Source organism: Stegodyphus dumicola, chromosome 2 (assembly GCF_044657685.1).
Source record: "Stegodyphus dumicola isolate Sdum_Otavi_A_Nest chromosome 2, ASM4465768v1".
Classification (NCBI taxonomy): Eukaryota; Metazoa; Arthropoda; class Arachnida; order Araneae; family Eresidae; genus Stegodyphus; species Stegodyphus dumicola.
In genome coordinates, this window is record NC_140769.1 from 80,372,920 (window position 1) to 80,390,043 (window position 17,124).

General features: G+C 33.8%; 1 protein-coding gene across 4 annotated transcripts in view; it reads left to right on the forward strand.

The window, feature by feature from the left end:
• Nucleotides 1–17,124, forward strand: part of LOC118205274 (kinesin-like protein KIF19) — a 194,914-nt gene that overhangs the window by 33,146 nt on the left and 144,644 nt on the right. For all 4 annotated transcript variants that reach the window (XM_085810805.1, XM_085810807.1, XM_085810806.1 and 1 more), the window contains exon 2: nucleotides 7,157–7,237. In XM_085810805.1, the coding sequence (XP_085666931.1) occupies nucleotides 7,157–7,237 (81 nt within the window). The remainder of the gene's footprint in view (nucleotides 1–7,156; nucleotides 7,238–17,124) is intronic.

Genomic DNA, 17,124 nt, shown 5'->3' on the forward strand with positions numbered 1-17,124 from the left:
AATAATTTTTAAACGGAATTGTAATCAGCAAACGTTTATAGCAATTAAAACTTTTAGTTATAGAGTCCAGAAAACTCGACATAACGCAGACTGAGAGACTGTCTGGTTTTATGGAAGAAGGGGTGGATTTTTCAGAACTGTTATTTAACCCTTTGAGGCGCACGATATTATTTTTATAATTTTTTAACTAAAGAAGTCTAGAAATCAAATATTATGATCGTAGAGACAAATAATATATGAATTAAAAAAATCTACTCTTGCCTATTGATCTGTGGATGGTGGTCGCACTGTAAAAACAGCGCACGTTTAGAACTTTATACTGAGGTAGTAGGGAAAAGAAAACTTATTTTTTCCCCGTGCGGCATTTCCAATAAATGACGAAATTCTCAAGTGTATTTAAGAATTGCATTTATATATAATTTTTTTTACGTTATTTTACAAAATTAAAAAATAAACATTTATATAAGATATCGGGATATCGGGAGTCGAGTTTGCGGAGGTCTACTGTAAATGTGGTTTCGTTAATGCACATGTAATTTCAATGAAAATTGAGCTCATGTTTTAATCCAAGTGCTACAGAAAAGTCAAGCAGTCAAACAAGTTATGTTACAATTCTTGTCAGGAAAAGCGTCTATTCGCTGGTAGCTGAAGATAAGGCTGGAGTTGATTATTGGATTGAAACTGTTGGACGTACGGTCACGTAAAACTTAAAAATAGTTCGATAAAGAAATGATTGGTAAATAAGTTTGACTGATATTTTTTTCACTTTAATACTGCCAATATAAGTATGCAAGGAAACAACGAAAACATGCTCATGTCGACTGAATTATGTGCAATAGAAAAAAAATCTTTTACCGTGGAAAAGATATGCAAGAGAAAGAGAAACAGAAACATAGAAATAATGTTCCCGTCTGTGCTGGATATAAATGAGGCAATCATTTCTTTGAAAATCGAACATTTAGTAATAAAAAAAATTTTGAAAAATACATTTTATTGTTAAATATTGAATAGTTCAACTGGATAAGAAATCTGTTTCTTTTTTCCGACTACTCCATTTTTACTCTGAATGAAGAAGAGCTGACGTAGCTCTTTTACGCTCATAAATTAAAAGTGAAGTTCATTGAAAATAATCCTAAAGGTTCTGGATCTCTGTTAAAGATAAATATCTTGGTCTAGCGAAAAAAGCAATAAATACTTTATTTTCATTTTCCCCGTCGTTTTCTTACGAGGCAGGATTCTCAACGATGGTTAATATTAAAACAAAGAAACACAAGGGCTCGTGAAATTTAGCAGAAGACACTCGAGTGACTTTATCAGTTATCTTCCTAATATTGCTGAAATTTGAACAAAATCACCAAGCTCATGCATCGCATTATTGCATTACATTTGGAACTTTATATGTGCTGTAATTGTAAGTGATTTTTAAGCAAATATGTCTGCGTCAATACATATCCCTATTATATTCTTTTATAAAAGTAATATTTTGAAGCAGGGTGTTCAATTCCGCGCCCACAATACGCTCGATATACTATTCCTCCCCCTTCCCTTCAATAATAAAGTAATTTTTGCGAGTATTGACTTTTTTTTCATCGTGCAATTGATCTCAGAAAGGTTGATCATCCCTAGTTTGAAGATTATGTTATGTTGCTCTCAAAGTTTAGTGTTCACTGACTTTAAAGAAATTAAAAGCCAAGATTTTACGCCGGGATATCGTTGCAAAATCTGGCTCTATAAGTTCAGACCAAGTTGTATCAAGGTGATGATATAATGGGTATAGTTATGCAGATTTTTCTCACAAAAGATTGATATGAGTGTAATGTGTAACTATTTCGAAATATTGGCAGTAATACCAGCCTTGAACATACAAAATTCTGTTTCTAAGCTCCTGAAAGAACATGCATCCAACAATCATACTTGACATTTGTTTATTCTTTGGCACTTATGAAGAGTATTACTCTTTTTTACCTCCTTGAACGAAGTAAAAAGTATGTATTGTAATCGCGAAAGTTTCAAGCAGCATATTTCAACGAAAATATCCATTTTGACCGCTATCGAATGCAATTTAACAATGTTTTGCGTGACATCTGTACGTAAGGACAGAATAAAAGACTCTTTTCCTCCAAAAAAAAAAAAAAAATTGTAAAACTGTTTAAAATGAATTCTGAAGAGAACTTTTCGTGGTGTCTGTACGTGCGTATCTCGCATAACTCAAAAACGAGTAGCCTCAGAACGTTGAAATTGTGTATACAGGACTGCTATAACATGCAGATGTTCACCTCGTATTTTAGTTGCAATGGGCCGCACCAAACATATACAAATATATTTATATATATATCCACTCTGTTACCCGGCTCAGTGATCTAAATTTCTTTACTCTTATATGTTTGTAAATTGTGCATTTTTTGTTTTAAAAATGATTGAATTATGTTGTTTTTATCTTTCGGTTAAGGTTTTTATACCTTTAGTAAATTTGTATACAATAATTTTAGAATTATCAACAATTTTAAAGTTGTTTAAGTGCGGTTAAGCCTAATTTTTAAATAGCATGGCGGACATGTTTGTTTACATTTGAAACAGCAGAATAGTAGATTTGTTGCCAATCTAGAGAGACTAAGCTTCGCAACAACAAAGTTAACGCCTTCATTCATTATTGCGAAATCCTTTCTGGAATTATGCTTAATCCTTTCTGGAATTTTTGCGATGAATAAGTGCTTAAGATTTACCTCGTAATTTTTAATATAGATATTTTGATTTTTTATGTATTTTTGCCTTGTCACGAAGTGAGAACTGAATTAATTGAATGAGAAATACTGAATCATCTGTGAAAAACTATTTCTTTCTTTTTTTGTTTTGTTTGTTTAATTTCTTTTAAACATGGTTCTAGATTTATTATAGTATTTGAATAGAACATGTGCAAACGATTAGATAATTCTTCAAACGCTATAAATTTTGTGCATTCTGAGTTGTAATATAAACGAAATATAACGCTGTTAAGTGAACGTAGCCCCAGAGTGTCGCTATGGTAAACAAATATAGTGAATTTTAAAGAGTGCATTTATTCTATTGTGGTTTAGGCGCTATCGACGAAGTAGATTTAATTCAATCCAATAAGTTTAAATGAAATGCAAGAAAAAATGCGTATAATTTAATATTCTGTACAAAGAAGTCATGTGGTGTACACATCAGATTTTTTATGTTTAGCATTAAGGTAAATTATGCAAATTTTCTGCATGTATCAATATTTTTTATAATCGTACTGTTAGCTAGTGAGGTTCATTTATTTATGAAAATTTCAGTACCCCTTAGAACTCAGATTCTGAATTTCATACTAAGATTGACTAAGCCAGTATTTATGAACCAGTAGAGTCTAATTGGTATAATATAGTTTGTGGAAATATATTGGATAAGTTCCTTTTTTGAGTTGCGTTTAGCTAACTACACAAAAAAACATGAATAAAAGATATTCAAATTTTATACCTCTTATCTATACATAAACTGAGAATATGTCATTCTAAAAATATGCTTTAGAAATGAAACTGAAGAAATCCAATATGCAATTTAACTCAATTTTCAGTATTAATTATTTGGCTGCTAATAACTGTTCTATTCGGTGAACTTGTAAACAGGTAGCATCGGCAGGTTTACAGATTAATTCCTGATAAAAAATAATTAATGAATCCTTAACAGGGGGAGAAAACAGGCGATTAAGCCTTTCTTGATTCCAAAAAAACTATTGCTTGAAAGTTATAATTAGTTATACGTGGCTTTCAAAAATTACAACTGCAATAATTTAGTTATTTTATGAAGATTACTATGTTAATAAATTTCAACGTGTATCTCCTTTTCAGCTTGGAGAAAGTCAAATCAGTAATCTAGCCCTCACTATGTATTATTCCTCATTAAACTTTATGTGTTATTATGGCCCTCAAAGTATTAGTATCATGAACTAGTGTCTTGGTCCTTGATATGTCCTTTGTCCGATTAACAGCAGAGTTAACAATCTCATCACACACGGTAAGCTGCCACTTCTTGAGAAGTCATCAATGCTACCAGTTTTTTTAAATAAACTTTTCAATACCAATTCTTGATGCTGTTAACATCTGAAGGATTGCGTCCATACGAGCTTCTAAACTGATATTGACGGGCGATTTAGATTCATGCTAACATAAAATACACTTATTTTCTGTTATGGACATCATATCATTACTAACTACCCCTTGGCGCTGTTAACTAAATGTTTTTTTAAAAAAGAATTATAGCAGTAGAACTATGTAATGATAAACATCTCAAATTTTATCTTCCGTGGTTATTTCGTTCGTAATTTTATCTTCCATGGACATTTTTTAATCAGTAAAAACCATTTTGCTCCTCCTTTTTTTTTTTCAATTTCTTAGCATATTTGGCGAATGGATTTTCAAGCTCATCAGCATCCAAAATGGACGCTTAAAGTTATGAGGTTATTCTTACTCTCAGAAAACAGCCTAAAATTTGTAGCAATAATGTTATGTTAATATTAGATGAGGTTACAATTTTTAAGTATTTCTGGTTAAATTATCTAACTTATTGATTTAAATATTTACTGCCATATTTCAGCCGAATATTTGATAGGCTAATACAATTTAATCCCGCAAAATAGCTGCCTAGTGTCTCTTGTTACATAAATGCACCGAAATCAAATAAATATGAGTTTGTCTGAACATGTATAAATTTCGAACTGATAAAGGCGAATCTAAGTTATTGTATTGATCTGCATGTACAAAATGGGCGAAAGAGATTCAGTATAGCAAATTATCATGAAATTTTATATGTGAATAAAAAAGTAATTGAAATGTTACGCTGTTAAAATAGCATTAAATTAAGAAGCCAAGGAAAAAAATGGAATGTTTTAAATCAGCATAAGAAATTTAAGCACGACGTGCTGAGTAAATACAAAAAACAATAATAGCGGACATTAATATTAAAACTCCAAAATATGCGATATTATTGGACCAATACTAAGCGTGTAACTGATGGCTTAAAAGTTCAGATTGATCTAGAAACGGTTGGGCAAATGTGAACTGAAGAACTGAGCATAGGAACGATTTCTGTAATATTTAACCTCACGCTCAATGTGTGGGCATTTCTAGAGACCTTTACAGCCAGAAACACAAATACACGTTTAAATAACCTTAGCTCTTTAGTTTAAATAACCTTAGCTAAGTCATATGACTTAGCTTCCCGCGATTTTTGGTTGTAATGTTGTAATTATTCTAAAATATTTGACGTGTATACTGCATGACTGCCTTGTATGCCTATTTAATTATGCAAATTTTCTGACGCACTTCTTAAGCCTATTTCCTTGAGTTATTCTTAATTAAACGATCCCCCAAGGCAAGTTGAAAATGACATAAAAATTGTAAATTAAAATATCGTGGACAAATTTTGTCTTACGGAAGTCAAACTGTAGGATCGTGTTCTCTGTGGCCACATAAACTCTACTAGATCCTACTAAGGAAACTGGTGACTTCTTGCACAGGCGTAAATGAAACCAATACGGAAGAAGGGTAAAAATAACCTTTTATTATTATTTAACTCTGAACAGATAGGCACGTACTTCGTGCTTACATTAACATTTTCACGATTACAATACTTCCTTTACTTCGTACAAAGAAATAAAAATTATTTCAAGACCGATTTCCAGAAAGGAAAATGCCATTTAAGTCAGTGTTTAGACGCGCAAAAAGAGAACTTTAAAGGTGATAGTATTCATCAGTGTGCAGTTTCATACGTATGCTTTTAAAAACGCATTTTGAGACCTAAATTGTTTTACCATGTATATAGAGTGTATGGCTATGAATATGCATGCATCAGTGCATCTTATATATCAGGTCAAGTAGATGTAGTTATATCATGTTTATAGCGACACCAATCAAAAAATTTGCGAGGGATGTAATTCATAATAAAAGGGAAACTTATAGATTTAAAAAAGTGCATGCCAATAGTATTTTTATTTTTCAAAGATAATAAATAATCAACTATTCCATTCGAAGTATAAAGAAGATAAGCAACGTCTTTGGAAGCATTGGCACACAGTTCGACATCAGTTCTGGAACAAATGGAATATTCTTGAATTCTAAGATAATTACTTCAGATTGACGATTATTGAAATATCATGAGTGCCAACTTTATTTATCACTGGTGTAAACTTTAAGGCCAAAGGAAGAAATTCACGCATGTCAAGTCAGAACAGCTAGATAGCCACTCTACTAGGCATTGTCTTCCGACGGATTGGTCTGAAATATTATTTAGTGTGTGCAGTACTATGTATAGATGCATCCATCTAAAATTCACTGATACTGCGTCATTCCTTTCTACATGGGGCTTATCGCAATCGTTTTTTCCATCACATTTTGTAGTCATGTTGCTTTAAACATGTATAACTGCTTTTGCGACATCCGATAAAGCAATATAATAAAGACTGAATAAATAATACGAGGTCTACAAGTCTTAGTGAGGTCTACAAGTCTTAGTGAGGTCAACAAGTATTAGAATCTGTTAACTACACAGGTCTCATTTCGAAAGTAATAATGGGCACTAAGTTTTGCTGTACATATTTGTAGACCATGTTTATTTTTTCTTTATAATCTACCTCATTCTGAATAACGTTGTCTCTGAAGGCTTATAGTTAACGACTTTATCCCGATTTTTATAAATTGGATATGTGGTAGATAATATGGTTACTAGGTGCCTCCGAGAAAGAAAATGTCTGTTCCTTCATGTAAACTAATACTTTGGTCAAGAAAGTGATCACTAGGTACCTCAAGATTTGTAAATCCCTATCACATCTTTCCCACGTAAGGTTTCAATTCTGGTGCATGACCATTAATAATCTCTCACCACGATACCCGAGTCTTCTGTTGCATACACTTATGAGCGCTAACAACATATCCTGTGGGCTATTAAAACATTTCTTGCTTCTTTTAGTCTAATATAATAATTTGCAAGTAAAACGTTGTACTTATGTCTTACGCTTTAATGGCATTTGCGATATTTTGCAATTTATTTGTAATCGAGTTCATATACTGAACATACTTTTACAGTAAAATATATTAATATTTATGAGGACCATAATATACTACGTTTCCGTTTACTAATTCTTATATTAACTTATTTGCAGGTTGTGGTTCGGATCCGTCCAATTTTCGATTATGAAGTTGAGAAAGGCGCACAGAAAATCGCAAGAAAAGTTGACCAGAAGGTAAATTTCACGTATTTCACGTATCTCCTCATCTTATGTTAAGAATCCGTGTTATTAATATTATATTTATTTACTTTTAAAAAATGATCTAACAATTTAAAAATGCGTGATACTCTCTCTACATTACACCAATAGGAAGACAGCTGTTTCTCAGATAAGCTTTCAGCTTAGTATCCGATTGCTAGGAATATCTATAGTTGTCAATTCATCAGCCCGAGATAGAAATATGATTACTATTATAAAATATCACAGTAACAATATCATCAATCAAGTATCACAGTAACAATAACAAGTACAGTTAAAGCTAGCAGAAGATAAAAAGATAATGTTATCTACATCTATCTGTCTTACGACTATCTGTCTTCGACGACGAGTAATTGTTCAAAACCGTTTAAAATGTTTACCACTTTCATATTATAGTATGCTTGCATAATAAAATTATGCTGCAGTTAAAAATGATATTCTATTACTAACCTCGAAACTCAATTATGACAATTTTTAGAAGAGGTGTACTCGCAATCGCAGTTGTATCAATAATTCACTGATTTTAGTCTGCAGTACCTTATTTAAAAATATGTTTTTTGAAAGCTTAGTCCGTATAATACGATTAAAAAATCCTCTAACTTACATTAGAAATATTATTATTTAACAAAATGAAAACAATTCACCAGCATTGCTGCTTGGCGTGAAGGTCAGAGATCGGTCTTTATTAACTGGCAAACTGCCGACTGTTAGCGTATCTTCATAAGGCACTATATGCTAATTAAATAGAAATCTGCAAAAAATGTTTCACCACTTCATTTGGGATTCAGGGCTACTTATTTAAATATATATTTTCAATTAAATGTTAACAAATTTATCAAAATATTTGGACAAATTACAATATTATAATTAACCTTTAAACCAAATTGACGAAGTTTTTATAGGTATGTTATATTTATAAAAAATAATTTACTAATCAGTTACTCAGAATATACAAGTAATTATACGGGAAAATTTTATTAGTTAATTAAGAAATATGAAATATAAAATTAAAAAAATTCTTCTTGAGCTATCAAATATTAATGCGAATATGCATTTAAAGCTTTTAAATCCTGAAAAACGTATATCTGCGATGTTATCGCCATGCAGTGAATTGTAAATGCTTTATTTTTTACAGCGATATTTTCGACGACGACGTTTTTAAGCTGTGAAGATTTTGAACCGTTTTTACTTTCGATGGCGATGTTTTGTACCATGATATTTTTTCCTTGTTTCTTTTCTCTTACGATGTTTTGTACGACGATATTTTCGCTTTACGTTTGTAAGAATTATGTTAATTTTATTAACAGTCAAATTTTAAGTTCCTTTCCTGTCAAATTCTTAACTTTAACTTATTACATCTGGCCGGAACGTAGTTTTGGAATCTTTCTGAATACTTAGTGAGGAGGAGCAGTATTTAAACCGCGGAGTTACTTACAGAGTAGAGAGAATCAGAGTTTCTGATTTACGCGCGTCTGCCTTTTGGCTACTCTCTCTCAAAGCTGTTATTACGCTCGGCCGTACTCAGGCCCTTGATAAGCTTCGTGGTCAAATAAAGTTAAGGGCCAACTCTAGTAGAATCTTGATAGCTTCGGCTATATTTCTTTAGTTAATCTTTGAATGACCCATGTCATTCAAAATTAACTTCAATGTCAAATTCCTGTGCTAATTAAGTGATTGCTATGTTAATTTGATGTTTACACCAAATTGCTAATTAGACTTTCCGCGCTGACTGTTAATATGAAGTGCTAATTGGGATATTTTTTGCAACTTAATTACTCACTGTGCTGATTGTACATAATTATATAAGTGCAACAACCCAATTACCGTGCAGGGTCTACTTGATGGGTAAATTAGACATACTGTAGAACCATTCATTTATTGTTTACAAGGACTGATTAGATATTTTAATTGTGATAACGACTAATTGATCTTAATTGTGATAATTGCTATTGATATTATAATTATGATAATAGGCACTGACTAGATATTTAAATTGCTGTGTCGTCCCCTTTTTATTTACTATGCATTAGGAAATTTCATGTTACAGAATTAGTGTATCTAACTGTTTCATCTAGCTGATCCTATCTGATATTCAGTAAGTTAATAAGTTGCTGTTATCCTTAACACATACTGAATTCTGTCACATCCCTCTGATAATAGAGACATTCTGTCACTACTAAACAGAGCAGTAACATTGTATGATTGTATTATTTGTAATTTAATGTTAGCGCATTCAACTTCCTTCTACAGTTCACAGTGTGCTTTGTACTCAACAGAACCAGTGCTCTCTAGATCTGTTATTTATATCTTAAATAGATTTAGTGTAATTTTTAACTGTAACCTGAACTTTCATTTTATATCAGTACTTAGCACTGACCTGTCTGACAGTACTGTCTACTGCTATCTCACTGACAATCAGTACACAACGAACTGGTCTATGTATTGATTTACTTCCTATAGTTATAATCCACTGATAAGCAGTTCTCTCTAACATCGTTCTAACTGGCAAGTGGCACTGTTAATTCTAGTGCTTTACGCATCATCATTAAATTTATTCTCAACATATCACGTCACGACATACAGTACTTTCAGCTGATAATGACATAGCATTACAAAAGAGTGAAACAGACCCCTCAGTGCTTCTTGATTCACACGTTGCGTACGAAGAAAAGGTGGGCATACTTTGTGAGAACATAAGAAGAGTTTCAACCACATATCGTGGAAACAAATACCTCCTCCCAACAGATCTAAGGGAGCAGCTGCTAGGATCACTTGCAGCTCTACAAAAATTATCTCTCGCAGACCCTGATAATATAATCAAGGCTGATAAAGTTGAAATAGTTCAGCCTAAGTATAATAAACACCCAGGAGAGTTACGTCGTGAACTTCAGGAGAAGATTCCTCTGAGCAAAATTCCTGTTACTGTCAGTAAAATACAGCAGGCTCGACAAGGAGGTATAGAAGTTTTATGTAACACGCAAGACGACATAAATAAATTACAGGAGCATATACAAAAAACAGATGTACAAGCTGATGTCAAACGAAGAGAAAAGTGACGCCCCAGATGCGCCATACACAATGGCTCTGAGCAGATCAGGCCTGAAGAACTCATTGCCGAGCTTAGTGCTACTGCAGGAGTCTCCGCAAATCTTTACAAACCGCTTTTCCGGCTCAAAGAACGACACCCCAACAGAGTGCAATGGGTCATCGAGTGTACTCCCACTGGATTTGCAGCAGCACTCAAACTTCGAAAAATCTACACGGACTGGCAAGCGCATACAATTACAGAATTCCTTGGAATTAAAAGATGCTTTAAGTGTTAACAATTCGGTCATCTCCAAGATAAGTGCCAAAGTAAGAAGACATTCTGCGCCTACTGCGCAAGACTACACAATGTTAAGGACTGCAAAGCAGAAATGCCAGCCTGTATTAACTGCGGCGACTCAAATAAACGATTTGGTACTAACTTCGATTATCAACACCCAGCCTACGATTCAAACTGTCCCTGCTACCAACGAATAGCATTTAAATTTAGACTTAGTACAGAATACTAACCCCATCCCAGAGTGTAACATCCCTAGCCACCTGACAACAGAAAGCAATAGTCCAGAATCCCAACAGCACATAAATGTCGCGCATTTACAAAGAGAACAGCCTTTAAAATGTATACAAATCAACCTACAACATGCCCGATCTGCCACTACGCACTTAGTTACCTTTGCTACCAACTTAGCAGCTGATCTTCTGTTTATACAGGAACCTTACACACGAAGTGGGAAAGCGATAGGCTTCCCATTAAAGTGGACAGTTTATCAAAATATTGATCCATCTTCTCCACCACGTGCGATAATAGTTTCTTGTAATCCGGCCTGGGCACCTACTATCATTTCCACTCAACGAGATAGTGTTTCCATACTATTAGAGTTGCAAAACTTTACTGCAGTATTAGTTTCACAGTATTCTCCGCCATCCGCAGATATCAGTACCTCGTTGCAACACTCCCAAGATCTTTTGCAAAGATTCAAGACTTCAAACATCTTGCTGGCAGGAGATTACAATGCCCATAATACAGGATGGGGTTATGCACAGACGGACTCCAGAGGTCAACTTATGGAAGACTTTATTGCTGCCAACAATCTGGTTTTACACAATACTGCTGATGCGCCATCAACATTTGATCGCATATATGCACAGGGCTGGCCGGATTTGACTATTTCATCATTCTCCATAGCACAAAACATTCAAAACTGGCAAGTGGAAGAAACTGAAAGTCTTTCGGATCACAAATACATTACTTTTGACATTAATAGCCCAACTACAACCATGATCATTCGCCGCTATAACCTGCCAAACAATAAAATACCTGCATTTACAAGGACCATAAAGGAGAAAATTGCCTTACTTGAATCATCACTGGATCAAGCACATGATTCGGCAAAAATGGAAGACTTAACAAATGACTTAATGAGAATTTTAAAGAATGTCTGTGATGAACAGTTGCCGACACGCACCGCTAAGAAAATACAAAACATCAGTTGGTGGACGCAGGATTTGCAAATTCAAAAAAAGAAATGCAGAGCTCTTCGTCGTCGCCTCAAGCAAGAAAGAAAGAACAATATTCAAACAAATACACTTGTGATTTTTCAGAGAGAAAGAGCGGCCTATAAAAAGCTAATTGTGCAATCGAGACTGCAGTCTTGGAGAACATTCTGTACGGAGTCTACTGATGTCTATGGCATACCACATAAGATAGCTACAGAAAAACTCTTTAAACCTACTCAATTTCAGCTAATTACATCTCCTGATCTTTCCCAACATACAGCTGCTACTTTTCAGAGTATTTTAAATTCGGTTATATACCAAGACTCTCTGGAAGATGATACAGCTAGTCACACACAAATGAGAATTAACAACAGTACATCTCCAACACCATCCGACGTCCACTTTACCAATATGGAGGTAAAACAAGTCCTAAGACAATTACCAAAAAAGAAGGCCCCAGGCCCTGATGGAATTAATTATGCAATAATGAAAATAGCAGTGGGCGCTTGCCTGCCATTCTTTATTAAATTATTTAATAAACTGTTACATACAGGCACATTTCCACAGGCCTTCAAAGTTGGACAAGTTGTATTATTCCTTAAAAAGAACCGCAACCCTCAAGACCCTTCGGCCTATCGCCCTATATGCTTGCTACCATCCCTGGGGAAAATTTTTGAAAAATTGATCATGAATCGTCTTCGCCATCATCTACACTCTGGAACTTATCTGCATCCACGCCAATATGGATTCCGCACAGGATACTCTACGTTACATGCATTAAATGATATACAAAAGGCCAACTATGACAACCGTAACCATGGCTATCACACGGCTCTAGTCAGCATTGACTTAAAAAGCGCGTTTGATATGCTATGGTGGCCAGCAATAAAGGAAGCATTAAGATCAGTTAACTGCCCCAGCAACATCTTTAAGGTGCTTTCACACTATCTCTCTGACAGACGTCTCATCTTTGTTCATAATAGTGGAATATTGGAAAATCAACAAACTATGGGCTGTCCTCAGGGATCCAGTGCGGGGCCACATCTGTGGAATGTTACCTTCAATGATATCATAGCGACATCCTGGCCTGAATATGCAAGCATACATGCGTATGCAGATGATGTAGCATTCATAGTAAAGGGTAAGACTCGCTATGAAATACAAAGGAATTGTAATGAAGTCTGTGAAAAATTTCATCAACTTTGTCTAGAGCGGAAATTAAAGATAGCTGATAACAAGTCAAAAATTATACTTTTCCCGAAAAAAGGTGGCTCACTTACCAGACAGCCCAGAATTTGCATTAACAATCAACGCATACAACTAGTGAAAACCTTGCGCTATCTAGGAGTCATTTTTGACACCAAACTCACCTGGATTCCGCACCTCCTCAATCTGAAACAAAGAGCAGTGACCATAGCCAATTATCTAAAACAATTTCAAGGCAATAAATGGGGCATCAGTCACCATTTTCAGAAAATCCTCTTCCAAACAGTAATTGAAAAAATCATTACCTATGGATGCGCTGTATGGGCGTCACCAATGCAAGGTCGGAAAATCAAGTACTTAAACATGATTCAAAGACCATTTGCACTACTGATTACTAGGGCCTATCGTACAACTTCTACGGATGCCCTAAATGTGCTTCCCGGACTACTTCCTTTACACATTAGAATTGAAGAAGAGGCAGCTAGGCAAACATTGAAGCAATTAAGTCAAATTACTCAATACAAAGATGAGATTTATAAACCCTCGGATTATGAAGGATCTCTAATTAATGTTCAAATACATCCAGCCAAGAAAGGAATTGGAGTTTGCATACTGCACCAAAACGCAACAGATCCAGAAGTTAAAGTATGCCTATATACAGATGGATCGAAAATTGATAATGGCGTAGGAAGTGCATTTGTTGCAGTCGCTAACCAAAACATTCTACATACTTGGCAAGGGCACTTGCATGAAAATAATACTGTCTTCCAGAGCGAAATGTTGGCTATAAAAGAAGCATTAACTTACCTAGTAGAACAGCGTCATAATAGAGCTATCATATTTACTGACTTATCCTCGATACATGCGATCAATAATCCCGATCACTCTTCTCCCATTGTAACTGCAATACAAAAGATACTAAGAGAAAACTACAATAACCAATATTTCCTCAAATGGGTCAAAGCGCATGCAGGTCATGCATGGAACGAATTTGCTGATACTTTAGCAAAGCAAGCGGCTGAAAATCCTACAGAACACAATATAAGGCAGTATCATATACTCTGGCCAATGTCACACTTCAAAAAAAAAAAAAAAAAAAAAAAAAAAAAAACCACTCAGAAAGCAACTGACACATGGCAAAATGAATGGAATATCAGCAATACAGGACGAAGAACAGCTTATTTTATTCCAAAGGTGCATCTTGAACGCAATATAGGGAATTCACTGTTAGTCCGATTTGTCTCAGGGCATGGCCCGTTTCCACAGTACTTTGAAAGATTCAGAATTACAGAAACAGATAATTGTGTTTGTGGTAATATAGGCAGCCCGGATCATTATCTCACAGACTGCCCACTCACAGAGCAGCATCACGTTCATTTACCAGAGCTTAATAGACAAGCCTATTGTAAATATATAATTAAACAAAAATTTCTTGTGGAAAAAATAACAAAAATCATGGACAAACTATCTACGTTAGGCACCGATCTTTGCCAAATAGCCTAGTAACACTGACTATGTTCATGTAATTATGTGCTTGAAAAAAACACCTGCAAGTGAATACGCTATCAATCAATTGTCTATTTGCGTGAATATAATAATAAAAGTCATGCACATACCTTCTGCCTTAGGCTTGATCAGTGCCAAACTGTTCAAAATTGCTGAATATGTACTTACATGCTTGAGAATACATTTGTGAATTACTGCATAACTATGTGTAATATTTATCAGAATTACTAGCAGTAGCACTACATAATTAGTATTGTAATATATAATAATTGTATAATTGGTAATGTAATTAGTATTGTAATGTATAATAATTGTATAATTGGTAATGTAATTAGTATTGTAATGTATAATAATTGTATAATTGGTAATGTAATTAGTATTGTAATGTATAATAATTGTATAATTGGTAATGTAATTAGTATTGTAATGTATAATAATTGTATAATTGGTAATGTTTCTATTATTCATCGTAACATACACTGTAAAGTCTATGTGTGTACTGCATAATTAGTATTATAATGTATTGAAATTGCATAATTAGTACTCTAATGTATAATTGGTAATGTATGAATTGTATAAATCAGTATCGTAATATATAGTGCATGCTGCAAAATTAGTTTTTAAATGTATTATAATTGAATCATTAGTATCGTAACGTATTGTAAAAGTAGCATGTTAAAAAAGCCCCTGTATGGCCATATACTTATATTTTTCTCAGATATCAACAAACACTGGGACCCGGGCAGTTGGACGGCAGCGAACCCCATTGGCGCCTCTGGATAATGGTGGACGTGGTGCTGTACTGATTAACCATTAAGGTAAAGGGACAGTGCCCACGTCCTCCGTCACTTATCACTTATCATTTTAGTTAATCTTAGTTTTAGTTTAATTTTTAGTCTCTTAAGTTCAAGCCCAAGTGTCGGCTTTGATTGTACACTCCAAGAAGGAGTTTTGTGAAATCTTATTGGAATAATAAAGGGTTAGTTACCCTTCCATCTTGTTGTTTCTTGTCACACGAACTTAAGCGATTAGTCGATAACTAGTTCTTAAGATTCGTCACTTTCTACAGTAACTGAGAATTACACTAGTGAGAATCTTACACGTTGTTTTCTCCTCGAGGTTTCCATCCGCGATGTTTTGCTTCGATGTTTTCGGCGAGCACCAATAAGCAGGTTTATTCTAAACCTTTATTTGAGTTTGTATTTATTATACTTTAATAAGTAAAATAGAGGTATAAACAGCCTTTCCGATTCTTCTAATTGGAGGTATGATTTGATTGGAAGGAAGCAGTTTAATCAATAAAACGAACGCGAAAATATTATCAGCTTTTAACATTAAAAATATCCGACAGAAATAACTGACGTATCTGAAATTAATACTTAGACTGAAACTACAAAAGATGATATTCATTATTAGTATAGTTATCCAATCCTATTATTCATTGTTGACGTAGTTAAAGTAGTTAATTATTATAATAAAGTGTTTATTAGTGTTATAATTATTTAACAAAAAAGAAAGAAAATGTTTAGAAATTGTTATTCTAGAAGGAAAAGATTTCTTTTAACTTTAGGAACGAAACCTTTTATACAGGATGTGGCAGAGAAATAGGCGATATTGCAATACATAATAATAAAACTTTTGTAATTGGTGAAATTTTGTGCTATTAGTACATCAAAGGGATTACGTTTTATACTACCAGAGTCTTTGGGAAGACTTTAACGTAATTTCGTTTTCAAATCGAATTATATCGAAGCAAAGCAAGATTGTAAGACTCTCCAATCTTTCAGTACGGACCGCTCGCCCCCGAATTAAAATTATTAACACAAATATTCATCATGAAAATAGTTATACGGCAATCAAATTAATAATAAATTGTTGGCTTCTGTATATAAATGCAACGGAAATGTGAAGATATTTTTTGGGATTATTTTCGTATTATGAAAGTTTTAATTCTTAAAATCAAAATGACAAACGCTTTTGATTAGTATCTTGCATATGAAGATATGTTCATAAATATTCAAATGTTAGCGTCGTGTCCTTCTGTTATTGCAGAACGTTTCTCTGTAGGGTGTTGCAAATTTTAGGTATAGATTAACACTTACGTTTAAGATGTAATTTAAGCAGATATTTTCTGTGCAGGCATTTAATGTATTCTATTTTTATTATTTAAGTACCTTGGAAAGAAATATTAACTGTGTCGCTCAGTATACTCGAGCTGCTAACATTTCAGATTAGAAATAGTTCAGTAGCTTCAAATGACGATATGTTAATATCTCAGCTCTTGATGTCATTGCGAGAATGTCAGGAATAGCTATTACAAGCAAAACATCTCCTTAAACTAAAATATTCGTTCTTAGCCTCTATAAAAACATTAAAAAATAATTAACGAAAATAATGCAATTAAAAGTAGCCTATTCGCGCTGTTTTATTTACCTTTCGACATACAGAAAGCGATGCCACTACCAATAACGTTTCCACTCACTCTTCACTATTCTTCTCACTAGTTTGACTTGATTTCTTCGATGACTATGATAATCAGGTATATTGTTGAAAACAAAAATCGATTGATAGACATTAAAAATCTCTCTTGAAAACAAATTTCTTAATTA